This window comes from Enhydra lutris, unplaced genomic scaffold, assembly GCF_002288905.1.
Source record: "Enhydra lutris kenyoni isolate GAN:26980312 unplaced genomic scaffold, ASM228890v2 scaffoldscaffold7, whole genome shotgun sequence".
Classification (NCBI taxonomy): Eukaryota; Metazoa; Chordata; class Mammalia; order Carnivora; family Mustelidae; genus Enhydra; species Enhydra lutris.
Window position 1 is genome coordinate 992474 of NW_019154091.1, and position 22108 is coordinate 1014581.

Consider the following 22108-nt stretch of genomic DNA (forward strand, 5'->3'; position numbering starts at 1 on the left):
AGCTACTCAGAAAGTTTTCTCCAAGCATCTGCTTCAGGAATTTTCTCTCCTTGACTCACCGCTGCTGTGTCTTGTGACTAGATGTGCCATGGTCAGTTTCCTGGAGCCTCTTGCTTTGTCTTAAAGCGATTTTTGAGGGCTCCTGGGTGGCTCAGTTGGTTAAGCAACTGCCGTCGGCTCAGGTCATGATCCTGGAGCCCCAGGATCAAGTCCCACATCGGGCCCTCTGCTCGTCAGGGAGCCGGCTTCTCCCTCTGCCCCTCGCCCCTTTCATGCTCTCTCTCCTCTCAAATAAATAAAATCTTAAAAAAAAAAAAAAAGGATTTTTGAGTAGGCAACATACTGGACGGGGGAAAGATGAGCTTCCTTCTTGGACTAGTCAGCACTCTGTCTCTGCTTCTGGCATGATCTCAGTAGTTACAGTCACCAAGCACTCAGGGGCAAGCAGACCAAACTTGAATGACACTCCATTTGGAGCCCACCTCCCCTGCTTCCTAGGGTAGCCAGAATGGCCTTTCAAGACCTCCAGCTCCTTGTGCTTAAAGAGCATGGGCTTTGAAGTCAGAGAGCCCTCATTCCACATCCCTGTTCTGCCATTTAGTAGCTGTGTGATTTTGAGCAAGTTACTGAACCTCTCTGAGCCACAATTTTTCTCATTCGAACCCTGCAGATGGTAACATACCTACCTGAAAAGTGTTGTAAGAGTTAAAGTAGATGATGGGCCTGGTTAGCATAGAGCTAGGTGCAAATTAAGTGTGCAATAAATGGTAGTTGTCATTACTATCTAGTCCTGCAAACCTCTCCCCATAGGTACACACGATTCTGGCCACAGGGAATGTGTTTATAAGGGCTCTTGTTTGCAAGAAAATGTCATTTCAGAGGAACTTGAGGAAGAAAAGGGGAACTTATGGGTTTGATGAATGGGGATGCCCAGGGTAGAGCTGGCATCAGGGACTAAGTCTCAGATCCTTTTGCCCTTCCCCTCATTCCCTCCCGTGGTGCTAGACTTCCTTCCTTCATGGAGTGGGGAAGAGGGGCCATGTGTCCAGAGACCATTCTAAGCTTACATCATCTCAAAGAGTCAGCTGAATGCATATCATCTAAAATCATAAATGGTTAAAAAGTACCCCAAATCAATATCCAAAGAGTCCTAAGTAACATGCTACTTTGACTCAATTGTCTTCATGGTACAAGATGAGAGGAGGAGAAGGGGTCCGTGCGCATGTATCCTAAGTCTAGAGCCTGAGGAAATAAAAGGGATGTTGTAGCTGGTTCTTTACAGTGAATTAAAGAGTTTTCTATTGAAGAGTTTCCCAAGATCACTGCCAACAAGTTCTCACAACACTGAGATTCATGAGGGAGCCCTGGAGCACTATGACATCTGGCCTTTCCTGCTGCCTCCCAGAGGCTCTCTGTCATGCTGCTGGTTTCTAAAGGTTAGTATTCCCTGTTTGCTGACTGCTGAGTCCAGTCAAGTGTCAAGTTTACAAGTTTCTTTGAAGGACCATAACGGAGAGAGATCAACTTAATTTAAAATAAACTTTGGTTTCTCAAGACAAATTGTTATTTATTTTTTTAATAGCTCTTAATATACCACTCTTTCTTCCTTTCTTTCTTTTCTTAAATATCTTATTTATTTATTTGAGAAAGAGAGAGAGCAAGTGAGAGCACAACAGCATGGGGTAGGGAGAAGCAGACTCCCTGTTGAGCAGGGAGACTGATGTGGGTTCCATCCCAGGATCCCAGGATCATGACATGAGCAGAAGGCAGACATTTAACTGACTGAGCCACCCAGACATCACATCCCCTTCCCCGCTTTTTAAAGATTTTATTTATTTAGATAAGCTCTTTCTTAAGAAGTTAAATACACACCTACCAATTGACTGATTTCTTTTTTTAAAAAAATTTTATTTATTTATTTAACAGAGAGAGAGAGAGACAGAGAAAGAGATCATAAGTAGGCAGAGAGGCAGGCAGAGAGAGGGGGAAGCAGGCTCCCTGCTGAGCAGAGAGCCCCATGCGGAGCTCGATCCCAGGACCCTGAGATCATGACCTGAGCTGAAGGCAGAGGTTTAACCCACTGAGCCACCCAGGTGCCCCGCAATCTGATTTCTAAGTATTTACCATAGAAAACTGAAAACTTAAAATCACAGCGAATCCTGTAAACAAGTGTTTATAGAAGCTTTATTCATAATCATAAAAACACAGGAAATAACTCAGATGTCCTTCAGTAGGTGAATGGGTAAACTGTGGCACATCCGTACAAAGGAATACTACTTAACAGTGATAAAGGGAAACTAGTGACACACTCAACAGCAAGTATGAATCCCAAATACATCACGCTAAGTGAAAGAAGAGAGTCTCCAAAGATTGCGTACTGCACGATCCCATTTATATAGCACTCTGGAGATGGCAAAACTACAGGAACAGGGAACAGATTGGTGTTTTCGAGGGGCTAGATGTTGGGCAGGGTCTACCTGCAAAAAGGTAGCACAAGAGAATTCTTTGGAGGTGTTGGACTTGTTACCTATTCCATTTGTTGTACAAGAATTCGTCCAAGATACAATAAATTTTTAGTACAATTAGTACAAGATACAATAAATTCTTAGTAGAAGAATTTATGCATGTGTTAAAATATATAGAATGATATAACCAAAAAAGTGAATACTACTATGTGTAAATATTTAAATATTTAAAATCCAACAAGTCAAATTTTGAAGCTGATACTATGTTTTTAATAAATGACTTGTATCACAGAAAGGAAGCCTATTTAGAAAAAACAAAACACCACGTATACTAAAATATAATTTGCTTTTCTCTGGGTGAAGGCTTCTTTCTCATTACAGAAGGTGGCAATATGAAATTTATGGAAATCCAGAAGACCACAAAGAAATCACCTTGTTAACATGGGTCAAAAGTCTTGGCAGAAAGCTTGTTCTCGTAGGCCAGTTCTTTATTCTCTGAAGAAGCAGTTGGGCCTCTCCTGTTAAAAGATGTTGTTCTTGGGGCACCTGGGTGGCTCAGTGGGTTGAGCCGCTGCCTTCGGCTCGGGTCATGATCCCAGGTCCTGGGTTCAAGCCCCGCATCGGGCTTTCTGCTCAGCAGGGAGCCTGCTTCCTCCTCTCTCTCTGCCTGCCTCTCTGCCTGCTTGTGATTTCTCTCTGTCAAAAAAAAAAAAAAAATCTTAAAAAAAAAAAAAAAAAGATGTTGTTCTTGGAATATATCTAGTTGATAGGCCTCTTGGACTTTGCCTTGAATTTGTATTTTGCAAAACCAAGGAGTCTGTGTAAAAATTTGGCCTGGTACGGGGCGCCTGGGTGGCTCAGTGGGTTAAGCCTCTGCCTTCAGCTCAGGTCATGATCTCAGGGTCCTGGGATCGAGTCCCGCATCGGGCTTTCTGCTCAGCAGGGAGCCTGCTTCCCACGCCCCCCACCTCTGTCTCTCTGCCTACTCGTGATTTCTCTCTCTCTCTGTCAGATAAAGAAATAAAATCTTTAAGAAAAAAAAAATTTGGCCTGGTAGCATCTGTGTGTGCGTGCGTGTGTGCTTAGACTCTCCTGTGCGTAACTATCCGTTTGAATAGAAAATACATCCCCATGACTCAACATTCTGCAGGTGCCAAGTCTTCTATTTATTAGAACCTATTGGCTGGGTCTGTTGCAACCGTTCATACCTGGAGCCATTTTAAATGTTCGGGGCCGAGTGCCGTGTTGGTTATGATATAAGTGCAGTGTAAGTCCTGTGGGAATATCAAGTGAAAGTCTCCCTCTGTTTTGTATCCTGGCCCCTCCCTGATCTTCTGTAATCTTCAACATAGAGGCAGAGGACTTTTCACCATCAGTCTACATGAAGTTGCAAACATGGGCATTTTCATGACCTTTCATGGGTACAGCAGTGCAAAAGAGGAAATCTTATCCCAGGTCTGTCTCTGGCATCCCTCCAGCCTTCCTTGGAGGGCTTTCTTTTCCATTTGCACTCCTCTCTCTGGCAGTCCCCCTGGAAGTCAGCCTGCCCCTCTCTGATGTTTGGCCTAGGACTGGGGTCTCACCCTGTCTGTCACCCGGAGAGTCACGTCATGAACTGGGGCCTATGAAAACCCTCAGGTCAAATCTAGCAAATCTTCCCAGAGCAGCAGTTTTTCTAGATGTTCAAACAGTGAAAACATTGTTTTGACCAGATGGCAGTTGGGTCTACCTAGCCCAGGGGGTCTAACCTTTAACTTGGGGTACACAGACCGCCAAAGTGTCCATGGATACATTTAACAGGATTTCATGTACTAAGGAAAAAAAAAAAAAAAACATATATAAATATATATATATATATATATATTGCAGAGGAAGAGAGAGAGTGCTCCTGCATGCGCAAGGTAGGGGTGAGGGGTGGGGGTGGCAGCTGGGACAGGGTTGGAGAGGTGGCAGGGAGAGGCAGAGGGAGAGAGAATCTCAAGCAGACTCCCCACTAAGGGGGAAGCCCACAACTCTGAGATCATGACCTGAGCCGTTTGCTTAACTGACTGAGTCACTTAGGCATACCTAAAAACATCTTCGCTTTCACTAGCCTCTAAGTGGAACTGAGGGTTTCCTTCAATTGTGAATGTAGGTGACAAATCACAGAAGTTCCTGTGTATCTGTGCCATCATCTCCTGTAGAAATCAGGTATTTTCATATCCCTTACAGTTGTTCAAGTAGCTCACACATTTTTAAATCTCACCACTACCTCAACTGACAGTAACTAATTACCCTAGCTAATGATTGTTGCTTAATAAAGAAATATATGTATTATGTCACAAATTTGGGTTTTTTTCCCCAATGTGCTGATGACTTCCTGTCCTTTAAAATTCTGTAATTGGTTTTCTTTGTAATACAATATATTTTTTAAGCTTTACAGAATATTATTCTAGAAAGAGGTCTATGGTCGTCAGCAGACTTTTGAGACTAATGTCTCAAAAAAGGTTAAGATTTCTTCCAGCAGCCATAGATTTGGAGATTCAAGTAAAACGGACTCATATTTCCCCACCCAATAGCCCCTCCAAAATTCCCGCAACTTCCTGATGGCTTATATTGCCTTACATTGAAAGTGCCCACAGAACTTGGTCTTGGTTACATCTCTCCCCTAGTCTCCATGTCCAACAAGGACCCCCTTTCCTTGATTTCCCCCAAACAGTAGGGTGGGGATTAGAAGGTACAGAACATGGCAGAAGACTGTGGACTGAACATTGGGCCTCCCAGTTCTTGAAAAGTCCTGGTGCCATTATCATAAGGAAAGAACTTCTCCTGAGCAAGTGGCAGCTCCGGCAAGGGGGTCTTTCTCCTCCACACATACTGTTCTTGTGCTGCTGCCAACCCCAGGATTCCAGATCATCATTTATGTGGACCCATTTAACATGTTCTTGCTCTCATCCCTGCCCACCCCATCCATGCATGGAAGACTTTGACTTCATGATAACAAAGAGTTTTCTCTCTGAGGGGACCTCTGCTAACAATGATAGGAGTCATTATTTTTCCTCATTCTTGTATAGTTTGCAGGAATCTGAAGGTAACACAAGAAACTTGTATTTTAGAGCCCATTGTGGATGAGTTTGAGTGTTCACTCTCCTTTACCATCAGAATTTCTGTAAGAATGTTTGAAGGCATTTGGTTTGCAGACTTTAGTGAAGATAAACCCTGATGGAGGGAGTTGCATGCATTTGAAATAAAATCAAAACTCCTTTACAGACAGAACAGTTTGTCTCCAGTCTCATCTGACCAGTCTCTTCTTTAGCCCAATCCATTCCAGTCACATTGAACTTTTTGCAGTGCTTAGAATACTCAGAGCTCTTGTTGGCTGCAGGACCTTTGTGCCTGCTGTTTCCTTTCCTTTGCACTTGGCTCTTTCCTTCTATATTCTCCTTTCTGGCTCCTGCTCTTCCTTCTGACCAAATTCCATCTCATCAGTGAGATTTTTTTCCCTGATTTCTCTTCATGAAATGCTCCCCAGCTCTGTTTATCTTTATCCCAGGACCTCTGTTGGTTCCTTCTTATCTCTTACCATAATCTAATTATTGTATCTATTACTTTTTAATATCTGTTTTCCCCACGGGATTGAAAGTGCCATGATGATAGGGACTGGGACTGATTTGTTCATTGGTGCATCCCTAGAACATAGCACAGTGCTGGGCTTTTAGTAGGATCTCAGTAAATACTCATGGAATGATGATTGAATTTCGTGTAAGATATAGTTCTGTTTCCACAAGGGGTCCCTGGGGATGTAAAAATTTCCTTGTCAAAGGGATGCAGTTACGATGGCAGAAAATATGCATGGGATTGATATTTTGGATCAAGCAGATGTTCTTGTGTGACATTTCTTCAGTTAGCACCATCTGATTTGCTAACCCAGAGAGCTGACAGGGCTCTTTTTGGAGAAGGTAAAAAACAAACAAACAAACAAACAAACAAACAAAAAACCCGAAGGACCCTGAAGACAAAAGATTACCCCTTGGAGGCCCTTTGGACTGTTTGCACAGCTGGAGAAATTAATCGGAAGAGGGGAACTATACAACCGAGAAATATTTATTTCCAAAGTTCTAGATTCAGAATAATGAAGAATGAGTCCACAGTTTGCCACATATCAGACCATCAAAGATATGGTTCTTAATCATTATAAAATGACTTTTGGGTTGATTCTATTTTAAATAAATTTTTGTTCTTCAATCCACAGGTCACAGTTTTTGTCTGCATTGAACACACATGGCTTTGTTACGAAAAAGTAAGATTATGGCTTTTGACAATCATGATTATTAAAAAGATGTATTTTAAAGGAATGTTTTGATGCTACTTGGCTTTTAAAAAAAAATCCTGGGGCGCCTGGGTGGCTCAGTGGGTTAAGCCGCTGCCTTCGGCTCAGGTCATGATCCCAGATCCTGGGTTCGAGCCCCACGTCGGGCTTTCTGCTCGGCGGGGAGCCTGCTTCCTCCTCTCTCTCTGCCTGCCTCTCTGCCTGCTTGTGATTTCTCTCTGTCAAATAAATAAATAAAATCTTTAAAAAAAAAAAATCCTTTGATTTTTATGGACAGTTTTCCCATAGGCAATTCTTGGAGTCATCATTTCAGGGTGATGCCTGTGGAAAGCTGTTAAATATTTTATTCAGAGGTGGATTTATCCAGAGAGGGGTCATACATTTCTATAAACTTGTAAATATAATTTATTTTCTCATTTTAAATAAATATTTGTGTTCTTATTTAATTTAGCAGTTGTAATTTTATGTTCCTGTTCTTTTTATTATTATTGTTTTTTATTTTTATTTTTTTTATGGTGGGCAGCAAAACAAAGTTTATTGAGCGATAGTGAAAAGCTCCCAAAGAGAGAGGGGACTCGAGAGGGCTGCCCTCGTGTTCTTAGTCTTAAAGAATAATCTTAAATTATATAATGTTCAAGCCCCATCAGAACCTGGATTTGCCCTTGATTTTGGATCTAGCAGTTTGTAAACCTGGGAGGGAAACATAGTGATCTAATTGCATTGCTGTTAGCCTCAGGGTAGAGTTGCCTGATGCAGCAGATGAAAAGACAAGATATCCAGTTAGATATGAATTTCAGATCGACTATGAATGATATTTTAGTATAAGTATATCCCAAATATTGCATAAGACATACTTAAACTAAAAAAAAAAAAAAAATAGAGGTGGTGGTAGACATTGAGTTGCTTGCCTAAACTGGCTGTGGCAGGTAAATGTTAATCAGACATATAAATAAACTATAGGACTTTGTTCCTTACCTTCTATTTCCCTATAGCTCTTTTTTTTTTTTAAGATTATTTATTTATTTGACAGACAGCACAAGCAGGCAGAGAGGCAGGCAGAGAGAGGAAGGGAAGCAGGCTCCCCGCTGAGCAGAAAGCCCAACGTGGGGCTCGATCCTAGGACTCTGGGATCACGACCCGAGCCAAAGGCAGAGGGTCCAACCCACTGAGCCACCTGGGAGTCCCCTGTATAGTTTGGTTTTAAACTGAGTCTATTACCCCGTTGTCTCTGGATGAATCTGAGAGTCCAGAAAGGCAGAGGGGAGCTGGATGTTAGCACAATAGAATCATTGAGTTTGGAATATAGTTCTGGAAGACATCCGTGAAGACTGACTCCTTCCTTTTACCAGTGCGAAGACAAAGGTCTAGGAGCCAGAAAACAGGTCAGTATGAGGCCAATAAATGTAAACACCTGTGCACAATGGCAGGAAATGAGAACGCAGAACAATTGTAACAGTTTACAGGCCCACATTGCCTCTGTTAACTCTCCAAACACTCACGTGAGACAAGGATAAATATTACAATCACAGTCTTCATGGAGCAGATAAGCAAACTGAGGCTCAGAGAGGTTAAGTAACCTGCCCAAAGCCACACAGCCAAGAGGTGATAGAATCAATATTTGAATCTCACTTGAAATCCTAGCCCTTTCCTCTCCTACCAACACTTTCCAAACTTCAAGTACTTATGTCCCATGTAGACCAGTGAACGCCTTCTCAACTTTTCATCATCTGTGTTTCTTCTGTCTTATGCATGACTTAACCGTTTCCTTTAAGTTGACTCACTTAAAGAATTATGTGTACTTTATCATAGAAAGTGTATACCCTTACTATAAATAGAATAAGCTATTTCCTATCATAAAAACAAAGTGATTAAACAAATACATATGATTAGAACAATGTTATTCAATTCTGGGTAGCTTTTGTTGCCTGCCTACAGCTAAAATGAAACTGATTTCTCAGGGGCGCCTGGGTGGCTCAGTGGGTTAAAGCCTCTGCCTTCGGCTCAGGTCGTGATCCCAGGGTCCTGGGATCGAGCCCTGCATTGGGCTCTCTGCTCAGCGGGAGACTGCCTCCCCCTCTCTCTGTGCCTGCCTCTCTGCCTACTTGTGATTTCTGTCTGTCAAATAAATAAAATCTTTAAAAATAATAAAAATAAATTTTAAAAAAGTTAAAAAAAAATAAAATGAAACTGATTTCTCACACTGTGATTTAATATTACTCAATGCCACGATCAAGGACCTCCTATAAGCATCTCATGTACAATCAGTGGCTTGTGCTTCATATTAGGAAAACACTGTCCTGTATCACTCTGCTTCTCAGTAGATCCCAAGGGAAAGCATCACTGTTCTGGAACAGATGGTCCTGAATGCTTACAACTGGAAGAGATAATTGGGTCTTCCGGCTTCTCACTCAGGGAAAGAATTTTCTGTACGTCATCCTTGACCAGTGGTTGAATTAACTGAGAAGCAGCTGAGTTATAATAGCTGAGAACATGTTTTCTTAGAAGTACTGGATCATCATAAGCATTATATAAATGTGAGCTATCAATCGAAATGAAGTGTTCACGCACAGAAAGTGGCTCCAGAGGCAGCATCATATAGGCATTAAGGCTGTAGCCTCTGCCATCAGACTGTCTAGGGGTAACCCTGGATCCTTCTTAAACTACATCTCCATATCCTTGAGCATCAACAACATCCCAGATTAACCTCTGCTGCACGTGCCATCTGCTTAAAGAAGTGTCCCAGACCACCACTGCTATGCATGTCAGGGAAGGCATCTGCTCCTATGACTATTCTAAACTTCCCCCGGATTTCAGCTCGAAAGGTTACACTCGAATGTGTTTCTGTTTTTATTTCAGTTAATCAGGTGTTGCTGTTCCTTCTGATTGTGACCCTCTGTGGGATCCTGTATAAGAAAGTTCATAAGGGGACTGTGCTCAGGAATGAAACAGGTATGCTAAAGGAAATAAGCCAGTCACAAAAAGACAAATACTGTGTGATTCTTCTTATATGAGGTACTTAGACAGTCAAAATTATCCAGACAGAAAGTATAATGGTGGTTGCCAAGGACTGGGCTGGGGGCGGGTGCAGATAGGGAGTTCTTGCTTAATGGGTATAAGTGGTAGGTTTTTTTTTTAAGATTTTATTTATTTATTTGACAGACAGAGATCACAAGTAGGCAGAGAGGCAGGCAGAGAGAGAGAGTGGAGGAAGCAGGCTCCCTGCAGAGCAGAGATCTCAATGCGGGGCTTGATACCAGGACCCTGGGATCATGACCTGAGCCGAAGGCAGAGGCTTTAACCCACTGAGCCACCTAGGTGCCCCAAAGTGGTAGTTTTATAAGACGAGTTTATAAAACTCTTGTTTTAGAAGAGTTACGGGAATGGACGGTGGCGAGATTTGTACAACTGTGTGAATGTATTTAATACACTGAACTGTGCGTTTAAAAATGGTGAAGATGATAACTTTTATGTGTTTTTTACTACAATAAAAATAATTTTTAAAAAAGGAACAAAGCAGATAAACAAGCATGTAATCCGTCAAGATGGGATACCTAAGACTGAGGTTTAAATGTGTTCCTTTGATTCCTTTCAGTAGCTGGATTCAGAGACAAGCCACAGTCTGGTCAGATCTCAAGGACCTGTTGTAGAATAGCCACCCAAGGCCAAGTATTCAGTGATGTTCCAGAACGATCAATGCTACTCAACCGTTAGCACATATAAGAATCACAATTAGCGTTTGTTAAAAGACAATACTTGGACCCACCCTGAGAAATTTTGAATTAGCAGGTTTGGAGTAAGGCCCAAGAATTTGCATTTCTAATAAACTCCCAGTGACACTGTACCTGGGTGGCTCAGTCAGTTGAACATCTGACTTCACTTTGGGTAGCTTGAACATCTGACTACACTTTGGGTAGCTTGCTTTACCTCTGTCCATTGAGTCTTCAATAATTTTGATTATGAAAATTGCCTTCTCTCTCTTCTCCCCACTGGTTCATTCCCATCAGCACCCCAATAGCCTCAGAATTTTCAACTTAAAAAAGATCCTGTATTGACCCTATATCCTCTTCCAGCTGTGCCAAGAAGCCCAGTTTCCCTCCTAAGGGGTGAATTGCTTGAAATGGCACTTTCACAACCTCTGAACAAACAAAATCAACCCACACAAAAATTCAGAAGCACTGATAGCATGTATGTTATGTTATGTTATATTACTTATAAAGATTTTATTTTTAAATAATCTTTACACCCACTGTGGAACTCAAACTCACAATCCTGAGATCAAGAGTCTTACACTCCTACAAATAAGCCAGCCAGATGCCCTTATTTTTAGATAATTTAATTTTTATATTGATCAAACAAATACATTTATGGAAAATGCAAAAGACAAAAATATTGCCGGTTTCTGTATCAACCAAAACCAAATACAATTAATATTTTACATGATGAATTACATTCATCTCTCACTTTTTTCTTAAGCCAGCTTAGGCACTGAACATACAATGAAAAAAACAATGTCTGTGTTCTCATAAAATTGACTTATCTTAATATAAACAATGCATTAAAAAAAGTTAAGGGGTACCTGGGTGGCTCAGTCAGTTGAACATCTGACTTCAGCTCAGAGTATGATCTCAGGGTCCTGGGATGGAGCCCCACATAGGACTCCCTGCTCAGCGGGGAGTCTGCTTCTTCCTCTCCCTCTGCCCCTTTCCCTTGCTCATGCTCTCTCTCATGCTCTCTCTTTCTCACAAACAAAGAAACAAAAACTAAACAGTTAAAAATGTGTAATCTTGGGGCACCTGAGTGGCTCAGTTAGTTAGGCAGTTGCCTTTGGCTCAGGTCATGATTCCAGAGTCCTGGATTTGAGTCCCGCATCAGGCTCCCAGCTCTGCGGGGAGTCTGCTTCTCTCTTTGACCTTCGCCTCTCTCATGTTCTCTCTTACTTGCTCTCTCTCTCTCAAATAAATATATAAAATCTTTAAAAAATATGTAATCTGGTCTAAATGAACACGAGGAACATCTGGAAAGAGACTGATTCCACATAATGACATGTATACAAGTGTTTCTAAGGAGTTATCCTTTGTAGCCGCAAACTGGAAACAATCCACCTGTGACTCAACTAGCGATTAGATAAAATGTAGTATATTGACACAATGAAGTCCTTTTTAACAATAAAAAGGAACACAGTAATATGTGCTCCCCTGTGGATAAATCTCACAGAGATGATGCTACATGAAAGAAGTCAGACCTGAAAGCCCACATATTATACAATTCCATGTATAGAAGTTTCTAGAAAAGGTAAATATACAGAGAAAAGACAGCCATGGTTGCCTGGGGCTGGAAGTGGAAGTGGATTGACTGCAACCCAGTTTAAGGGAACTTTTCAGGGAGGTGGAAATGTTCTAATCGGGACTGTGGTGTCAATGGTTGTGCAACTCTCTCAATTTACTAAAAGTCATGGAACTGTATGCCTACAGTAGGAAATTTGAAGAAAATTCCAAAATGTCCACATTTTAAGAAATCTGTGTTAGTCAGCCTGGGCTGCCTTAACAAAATACCACAGACTAGGTGGCCTAAACAAAAGCAATTTATTTTCTCACAGCTCTTGAGGCTGAAATTCCAAGACCCAGATGCTGGCAGTGTTGGCTTCTCGAGACTTCTCTTCTAGGCTCACAGTTCTCCCTGTGCCTTCACATGACCTTTTCTGAGTGTTTACATCTCTGGTGTCCCTGCCTCTTTCTTATAAGGACACCCGTCATACTGGATTAAGGCCCCGCCCTAATGGCCTCATTTTTCATTTAACTGCACTTTAAAAGATCTGTCTTCAAATGTAGTCACATTCTGAGTTACTAGGGGTTAGGGCTTCAATATATGAATTTATGCAATTCAGCCCATAATGATAAATTATGCCTCAGTTGAGAAAGGAAGCCATACAAGGTCAAAGTTGTCGAACTTCAAGTTCTTTCCTCCTCACCCTTCACTCCCTGCCCACAAACCAACACATTTGGCCCGTTGAATCCCACTGCAAGCTCCTTTCTCCACAGAGAGGAATGAATAGCTTTTGTAACAGCTGTTAAAACAACAAAGTGTTTGGAGCACATGAATGGGTCCAGTGTCACATTTTTATCCCATGCGGTGTTAAACAAAAAAGAATCAGTGTTATGGACTACCATTCAAAAGAATATAGTGTTGACATGGAAAGACGTCTATACTCTGTTAAGTAAAAAAAGCCAAGTTGCAGAAAACCGTGAAAAGGATGATTTCATTTTGGTTTTAAAATAATACATGTAAGTGGTCTATTTCCTTTTGGAATGATGTGAAGAAGGATTTGAGAGGCACACACTATACTCGTAGCAGAGATCAACCTTTGGAATGGGAGAGGAGAGGTCTGAAGAAAATCATCATGGTTTATTGGAATTGGGGGCTGGAATTTTTTTTTTTAAGATTTTTTATTTACTTATGTGAGAAAGAGAGACAGACACAGAGAGAGAGAGAACATGAGTGGGGTGAAGGGCAAGGGGAGAAGCAGACTCCCTGCTGAACCAGGAGCCCCATGCAGGGCTCAATCCTGGGACTCCAGGATCATGACCTGAGCTGAAGGCAGATTCTTTTTTTTTTTTTTTTAAAGATTTATTTATTTATTTATTTGACAGACAGAGATCACAAGTAGGCAGAGAGGCAGGCAGAGAGAGAGGAAGAGAAGCAGGCTCCCTGCTGAGCATAGAGCCGGATGTGGGGCTCGATCCCAGGACCCTGGGATCATGACCTGAGCCGAAGGCAGAGGCTTTAACCCACTGAGCCACCCAGGCGCCCCCTGAAGACAGATTCTTAACTGACTGAGCCACCCAGGTGCCCCTGGAATTTTTTTCAGGAAGTGCATATTAGTATTTTTAATAGGCTTTATATATTGTCAGTTAAGCATCAGCCTTCAGCTCAGGTCATGATCCCAGAGTCCCAGGATCGAGTCCCACATTGGACTCCCTACTCAGTGGCGAGTCTGTTTCTCCTTCTCCCTCTGCTGCTCCCCCTGTTGTGCTCTCTCTTTCTCAAATAAATAAATAAATAAATGTAAAAAATCATTTTTAAAATAGACTTTATTTTTTTAAAAAAGAGCAGTTTTATGTTCATAGGAAAATTGAGTGGAAGGTACAGGGATTTCCCATATAACTCCTGCCCCTACACACAGACACACACACACACAGACACACACACACACAGCTTCCCCCATTATTAATATCCCCTGCCAGATGGTACATTAGTGACAACTGACGAACCTTCACGGGCATGTAATTAACACCGACTGTCCACAGTTTATACCATTAAGGTTCACTCCTGGTGTTGTATATGGGCTGTGAGAAATGTGTAATGACTTTCCTCTACCATTCTATAATACAGACTCAATAAAACTCCTCTGTGCTCCACCTACTCCATATTAACTTTTCTATTTTCAAAGACAATAACTCAAAGAACTAGTGTTATGAGATAATGTCTAGAAGCCCTGTCAGGTCACATGTGGAAGAAAAGCATGGTGCCATTTTGTCTCTTCTCCTGATAATGACATTTGATGTAATCTTCTAATAATTTAGCTGGGGATTCACACCTGGCCCATCTGAGGTGAGGCAAGTTTACATGCTTGGCTAAAAAGACCCTAATTTGAAATGGGATTCAGAGACTTGGCATTGGGAGAGCAGACATTTCACTTTTTCTAGAAATGGGCATGGTCTGATAAGAGAGGCTGTGAGAGCAGACTAGTCCAATGTAATACATTTCTAGTCCACATCGCCATTGGTACGGTGTTTTCTAGAGATTTTATGGGCACCAAGCAGCTAAATCTTTTGGTGGACTGGTTTAGGCACCCCCTGGCACAACAAATCCAAATACAGTAGATGGTTACCCAAGAAGCCGTAATGATGACACACATGAGTGAAGAATTTACCGTTGATAAATCTTCCCCCTCTTTCTCTAGTGAGCCTTCATCCATATTCTGTCCAGGGAAGACTTCTTGGCAGAGAGCAGTGTTTTTGGCTTAGGTTAGCTTCCAGCTCCTCTGATTGGCAGAGGATCCTGAGAAGTGTGGCAGTGTGACGTGTCTGCAGCAGGGCTGTAAACTTGGTGTTTGACCTCTTGGGGTGGCCCTTTTTTCTGAGGACACCTTCTTCCTCCCTTATTCTGTCACCTAATTCAGCCTGGCTCTGCCCCAGCTTTCCAGCCCTTCTCTCTCTCTTTGCGCCTAGAAGTAGTTCAGGAATCATTCCTCCAAAGCCTTGTTCTGTAAGAGCTGTACATCAATGCAGTGAAACCCAGCAAACTTTTATTAAGTGCTTCCTAGGTGCCAGACTCCGCAGGGATAATATAATGAGCTCACAGTCTAGCAGGGGAGACAGACACATGAATAGATGTTTTGTGTGCAGTGGGGTGAGTGCTCAAAGAGAGGATTTAATAAATTCAGCCATCCATTCATGATCCCTCCAAAACAGATTGAGAATCTACCGTGTTCCAGGCACTGTGCTAGCTGCAAGTGAACAGACAGAGATGACCAAGATACCATCCCAGCCCTCACAGAGCTCCCGGTGTAATGGGAAAGGAAAGACATGCAACCAAAAACATTGCAATGCAGCTACTAAGTCCAGCCACAAACAAAGCCAAAGTGAGCACAGACAGGGGGTGAGCTAATTTGTTTAAGAAGCTGTTAAGGCTTCTCAGAGGGTCTGATCTGGACTGATGGTGTCAGAGCTAGCCATGCAGGAAAGGATGAAAGGAGAGTTCCAGGCATCAGAAACAGTGTGTGCAAAGGCACTGCGGAAAAGTACAACCTGCCTGGTGCAGTATTCCAGGGACCACAGGGAGTTTGGTTTTGCTGGAATAGTCCAAGCTAGGGAAGTGAGCAGCGGCTGGATCACGAGGCACCCTGTGCGCCAGGCAAAGGAAAGGTGGCTTTACCTTATGGAAACCACTGGAGGCTGGGAAGCAGGGAACAAACAGTTGGATTTGCGTGTGGGGCAGTTCACTTCACTGCCAGCAGGTGGACTTGCCACATGATTGGGAAATCTTGCCAAGGTGACAGTTGAGTCTAAAAGGAATAATCCCTTAAGAAATATTTTTGTTGTTGTTTATGAAAGTAACCATGGTTACTTTAGAGAATTTGGAAAACATGAGAGATGCAAATAAGGAAATTGAAATCACTCATCATTCCATAAACAGATGTAGATCCATTTGAAAATATATATGTCTGTATATCATATCGGGATCATACACTAGAGGAGATTCCTGTGGTAATTTTGTGCACCGAATACTAGAGAGAGTTTTGTATTCTTTTCCCTCTTAACATTGTATTATGAGCATTCTCTCACATCACTAAAGATACTGTGAAAACAGACTTATTCTCATGGTGGACATGTCCGATGTAGTAGCCAGCTTGTGGAAGAGATGTGGGAAGGGAACAGGCAGACTCTTCAATGTTCCTTAAGTTATACAAAGCACAGGTCCTGGTAGTTAGTTTACTATATATTTGTTGGATTAAACACCAGCTAGACTACCCTGCTTCTGAGTGGTATTTGTATCTGTGAACAGAGTATCACAGTGAACAGAGTGATACTCTGAACACAGTGAAAAAGTATCTGTGAACAGAGAGCAAACTTTAAGTAAAACCCAGAAGGGCACCAGATAATGGATACTCTACATAAGGATAATGATTATCCTTCACCCTAGAAAATTGCACCGTGGTGCCAAAATGTGATGTTACAATACCAGTGTTTTATATCACAGCCACAGCTCAAAAGAACAATCAATTGTTCATCTTGTCCATTAGTCATGCTCTTTCATTTACTGCCTTTCTCTTGCCATCAACTTTTGAGACACTTGACTAGAGGGTGGATAAGGGAAGGAAGATCACAAGCAGTAGATTTTATAGCAGCACAGGCAGGGTAAATATTCCAATTTAGGAAAGAGGCGAGGAGCTGAGGAACTGTTGAATCAAAGGAGGCTTTCATTTCTTCATGTGTTTTTCAACTGTGTGTCTGTGTTAGGCTATCTGATTGGCTTCTGTCAGAGAACTCCAAAATAATAGTGCCTGAAGCAAAACAGAAGTTTATTTGCTCTCAGGTGAAAGTGAGATGTTGTCTGTTCCATAGTGACCCCGATCAAGATTCCTTCTCTCTTAGGGTTTTGGTGTCCTCCATAGGTAGCTTCCATCTGGTGGTCCAAGATGGCTGCCCGAAGTCCTGTCATCATATCCCCATTCCAGACAATGGGAAGGGGAAAGGGAAGAGGGGAGGCCAGCACATTTCTTTCAAAGGCAAACCCAGTAGTCGCCCACACACCTGCACTAACCTGCCGTTGGTCTGAACTTGATCACACAGACTTGCAAGGGAATCTAAGAAACAGATCCTTTGTGGTTGGCAATGTGCCAGGTAAAATTCCGTAGTTCTAAGAGAAGAGGAGACTGGGTGTTGGAGAACAGTTGGCAGTCTCTTCCACACTATGCTGTCTTCCGCCAGGAGTGTGGAACACAATTTAAACTGGCCCTACTTTGAAATTCCTTCATGTTCTAAGGCACTGATTTTGATGTGTCCAGATGATGACTCTGAGCCTCCTGAGGAAATGGAGGAGGAGATTCCTGTGGTGATTTGTGCCGCGGCAGGGAGAATGGGTGCCACCATGGCTGCCATCAACAGCATCTACAGCAACACTGATGCCAACATTCTCTTCTATGTCGTTGGACTCCGGAACACACTATCTCGAATCCGGTAATTTGTGCCCTATAGACTTTGGAGTTTTCTACTTTTTCATCTTTCTTATCTTTCCTTAAATGGATTTCCCTGTGTTTTGGGTTTGATAAATGTCATTTGAATTAATTTGAGATTTACTTGGTGACCTGATGAATGTGTTGCCTCGCTAGGGAAGTTATAGCAAAGCCTCAATAATCTGGTAGGGCAATGCATCATTCTGCCAAAGTGAATTGTCTAATGAACTAAAGAATTGCATTCCTTAAGCAGGTTATGTGGAAGTCTTTCTTTCCCAAATGGTTTCTCTTTTCTCTGCTTTCTTAGCCTGGGAGGATATTAATATAATATCATTTCACTATGACCCAGATCATCACTAATTATGATTTTTGAACTGCTAAGCAATCTGTTTCCTATCATACAACACACTAAAAAAACAAGTTGGAAATGGATTTAGAAGAAATAAACAGAAAATCAAATTTTAAAGTATTCTAAAAAAAATGCAGGCTTTGCTATGGAAAATGACTCTTTGAGTCCAAAAATCATAAGAACAAAATGGACAGATTTTACTGCTTAATATTTTAAAACATTATTAATTTATTGATTTGCTTTTTTTTTTTAAAGAACCCAAGTGTTGGAATTAGTGACAAGAACTTTATTTATGTATTTATTTGCCCATTTTAAAGATTTCACTTATTTGAGAGAGAGAGCATCACCCAGGGAAATGGCAGAGAGAGGGGGAGAAACAGACTCCCGACTGAGCAGGGAGCCCAACCTGGGCCTCAATCCCAGGACCCTGGGATCATGATCCGAGCTGAGGGCAGACACTTAAATGACTGAGCCACCCAGATACCTCTAAAAACTTTTAAAAGATGAAAAACACTGGAAGTGAAATTAATCATACGATAAACTAGGCCTAATATTTTCAGCATGTATTATAGATGAGGGATTAATCTCCAAAGTATAAAAGGAATTCTTACAAAAATTTTTTTTAAACATACAAGCATCTAGTCGAAAAATGAGCATAGAATACCAACAAACAATTCACAGAAGAAAAAACACAAGTGGTCAACAAACGTGAACAGGTATTCTATATTACAGGGAAATGCAAATTAAAATGACAATGACATATAATTTTTCACACATCGAGATGGTTTAAATTAAATAGGACAAAGTCCAGTGCAAGAAAATGCACATGCCTATCCCTTAGTTAAACAATGTACACTTTGTAAATTGGTAACGTATTTTGAGAGGGCAATATGGCAATGACTAATAAAATTTTGTATGCATTGAGCTGCTGTAGACACTGTGGAAGACAGTATGGAGTTTCCTCAAAGTTAAAAGTAGAACTACCCTGCAATCCAGTAACTGCACTCCTGGGTATCACCTGTGAAATACAAAAACGCTAATTCAAAGTGACGCATGCACTCCTCCTTTTATAGCAGCAAATCAAGGCAGCCGCCCAAGCGTCCATGGACAGATGAATGATAAAGAAGAAGGGATGTATGCATTCAGTGGAGTGCATACAGCCAGAAAAAAGAATTAAATCTTGCCATTTGCAATGATGTGGATGGAGATAGATTGTATTATGCTAAGTGAAATAAGTCAAAGACAGACAAATAACATACGGCTTCACTCATACGTGGGATGTAAGAAAAAAAAATGAGCAAAGGAAAAAAGAAAGAGAGAGAGACAAACCGAGAAACAGACTCTTAGCTATAGAGAGCAAACTGCTGGTTCCCAGAGGGGAGGTGGGTCGGGGGAATGGGCAAAACAGAAGATGGGGATTCAGGAGTGCACTTGTGATAAGCACCAGGTGTTGTATGGAAGTGTTGAATCACTAGAGTGTACACCAGAAACTAATATTACACTTTAGGGTAACTAACTGGAATTTAAATTTTATAAAAAATGTTATATGCATGTATAGTTTGACTCACCATACCATTTCCACTGCTCGGAATCTGGTACAGAAATTCTAATATTATCAAAATATAGGTGCAACAGTGTTAATTTCAGCATTATATGAAATATCAAAAAAAATTGCTAAGTGCTTAAATGTCCATCAACAGAAGAATATTGAAACAAACTATGGAGTATGACCGAGCTATTAGAAGAGAAAGAAGGCAATGTGGGTATACTGACAAAGATCTATTGGTCAGTAGGAGACACACGTTGCAGTATATCTCATATGCTATGACCCATTCTACGAATGTCTTATCCATTCAGGCTGCTGGGACAGAATGTCCCAGACTGGGTGGTTTACAAAAATAGAAATGTATTTCTCACAGTTCTGGAGGCTGTGGAGCCCAAGATCTAGGCCCCTGCCAATTCCATGTCTGGTAAGGGCCTGCTTCCTGGTTCATAGAGGGCTGCATTTTTGCTGCATTTTGCATTTGTCCTCCCGTGGAGGAAGGGTTAAGGGAGTTCTCCAGGGTCTCTGTTGTAAGGGCGCTAATCCCACTCATGAGGGCCCCACCCTTCAGGACCTAAACACCTTCTGAAGACCAAACCTCCAAATGCCATCACGCTGAGGATTAGGTTTCAATGTATGAATGGGGGGGGGCACAAAAACATTTAGTTTATAGCTTTAAAAGTAAAAAACCAGGGGTACCTGGCTGGCTTAGTAGAGCATGAGACTTTTTTTTTTTTTTAAGATAGTATTTATTTATTTGACAGAAATCACAAGTAGGCAGAGAGGCAGGCAGAGAGAGAGGAAGGGAAGCAGGCTCCCTGCTGAGCAGAGAGCCCGATGCGGGGCTTGATCCCAGGATCCTGTGTTCATGACCTGAGCTGAAGGCAAAGGCTTTAACCCACTGAGCCACCCAGGCGCCCCTAGCATGTGACTCTTAATATCAAGGTTGTGAGTTCGAGCCTCACAATGGGTGTAGAGATTTCTTAAAAATAAAATCTTAAAAAAGGGGGTTGGCACCTGGGTGGCTCATTCAGTTAAGCATCTGCCTTGGGCTCAAGTCATGATCCCAGGGTTCTGGGATCAGATGCCCCATGCTGGGCTCTCCGCTCAGTGGGGAGAGCTTCTCCTTCTCCCTCTGCCTGTCACTCCCCTGCTTGTGCTTTCTTTCTCTCTCTCTGACAAATAAATAAATAAATAAATTTTTTAAAATTCTTAAAAAGAAACCCAACCCAAACTATAAATGTGTACGTGTACATATATGTGTTTCTGTAAAAAAAAAAAAAAAAAAAAAAAGGCCCCAAAGATCTCCATCTGTTAATAATGGCTATCTCTGGGGAGGATGGAGGGACTGGGGAGATCAGTGATGAAGGGAAGTTCAAGGTATTTCCAGTGTTATTTCTATTATTTGGAAAGAGAATAAGGGCGCCTGGTGACTCAGTTGGTTAAGATCTGCTTTCAGCTCGGGTCATGATCCCAGCCCCACTGTGGGCTCCTTGCTGCCTCTCCCTTTCTCTCAGTCCATCCCCCCATTCCTGCTCTCTCACTTATTCTGTCCCTCAAGTACATAAAATATTTAAAAAAAAAAAAAAGGAAAAAAGAAAGCATTTATTTTTCTTAAGTTTATTTATCTTAGTAACCTCTACACTGAATGTGGGGCTTGAACTCATGACCCCAAGTTCAAGATCTTCCAACTGAGTTAGCCAGGCTCCCTGAAAATGTATTTATGTATGATTTTTACAATGAGATTTTTAAGTCCTAGCACGAATAGGAGGTACTGAGATACGGAAAACACTCGCTCCTAATTTAAATGGTCCTCGGCTCCTGTGGGTTTTGAGGGTTTATGTATACATTCTAGATTTTCTGTCTCATATCGCACTTTTCTTATCATCTATTGTTGCATATTGTTCCCTTAGCCTGCTGTTAACAGCCGTGTAATTCTCAGTGGGTATGAAAACCAGATAACCAAACCCCAAAGCGTAGCGTGTGTAATATGTTCGGAGCAAGGGTTTGTACTCGAACAAAAGGCATGAACTCCAGGACTCTGAGCAGGCACTGTCTCCCAGCTCTTGTTGTGTAGCCCACTACCCCTGTTTTAAAGAATTAAAATAAAAAACCCCTCTTTTCATTGAAGTAAAACACAAAAACAGAATATTGCACAAATCCTGTGTGCAGCTTAGTGAGTCATCACAAAGTAAACATAGCCCCCGTAACAACCACCACCCCAACGTGGTGTGGTCAGTCTTTTTAACTTTGCCATTCTGACAGGTGTCCGGGCTATCTCATTGTGGTTTACCTTGAGATCCCTTTATATCTAGTGAGTCTGAGCACTGTTTTTCCCACATTTCTTGGCCACTTAGAAGTTGCTTGAGTACTTGCCAGTGTTTCAGTTGGATCGTCTATCTTGTTGACATGACTTCTCCTCACCTCCAGATTTATTGAGATATAATTGACATATGGGGCTCTTGGGTGGCTCCGTGGGTTAAAGCCTCTGCCTTTGGCTCAGGTCATGATCCCAGGGTCCTGGGATTGAGCCCCGCATCAGGCTCTCTGCTCAACAGGGAGCCTGCTTCCCTTCCTCTTTCTCTCTCTCTGCCTGCCTCTCTGCCTACTTGTGATCTTGGTCTGCCAAATAAATAAAATCTTAAAAAAAATATATATATATAATTGACATAAAACATTGTGTAAATGACTGGTTTTATGGTTCAAA

General features: G+C 41.8%; 1 protein-coding gene across 1 annotated transcript in view; it reads left to right on the forward strand.

Moving 5' to 3' along the window:
• Nucleotides 1-22108, forward strand: part of LOC111142240 (glycosyltransferase 8 domain containing 2) — a 36881-nt gene that overhangs the window by 5278 nt on the left and 9495 nt on the right. The window contains exons 2-4 of the mRNA XM_022495283.1: nt 6697-6744; nt 9631-9723; nt 17342-17513. Of these exons, the coding sequence (XP_022350991.1) occupies nt 6726-6744; nt 9631-9723; nt 17342-17513 (284 nt within the window). The 5' untranslated portion in view covers nt 6697-6725. The remainder of the gene's footprint in view (nt 1-6696; nt 6745-9630; nt 9724-17341; nt 17514-22108) is intronic.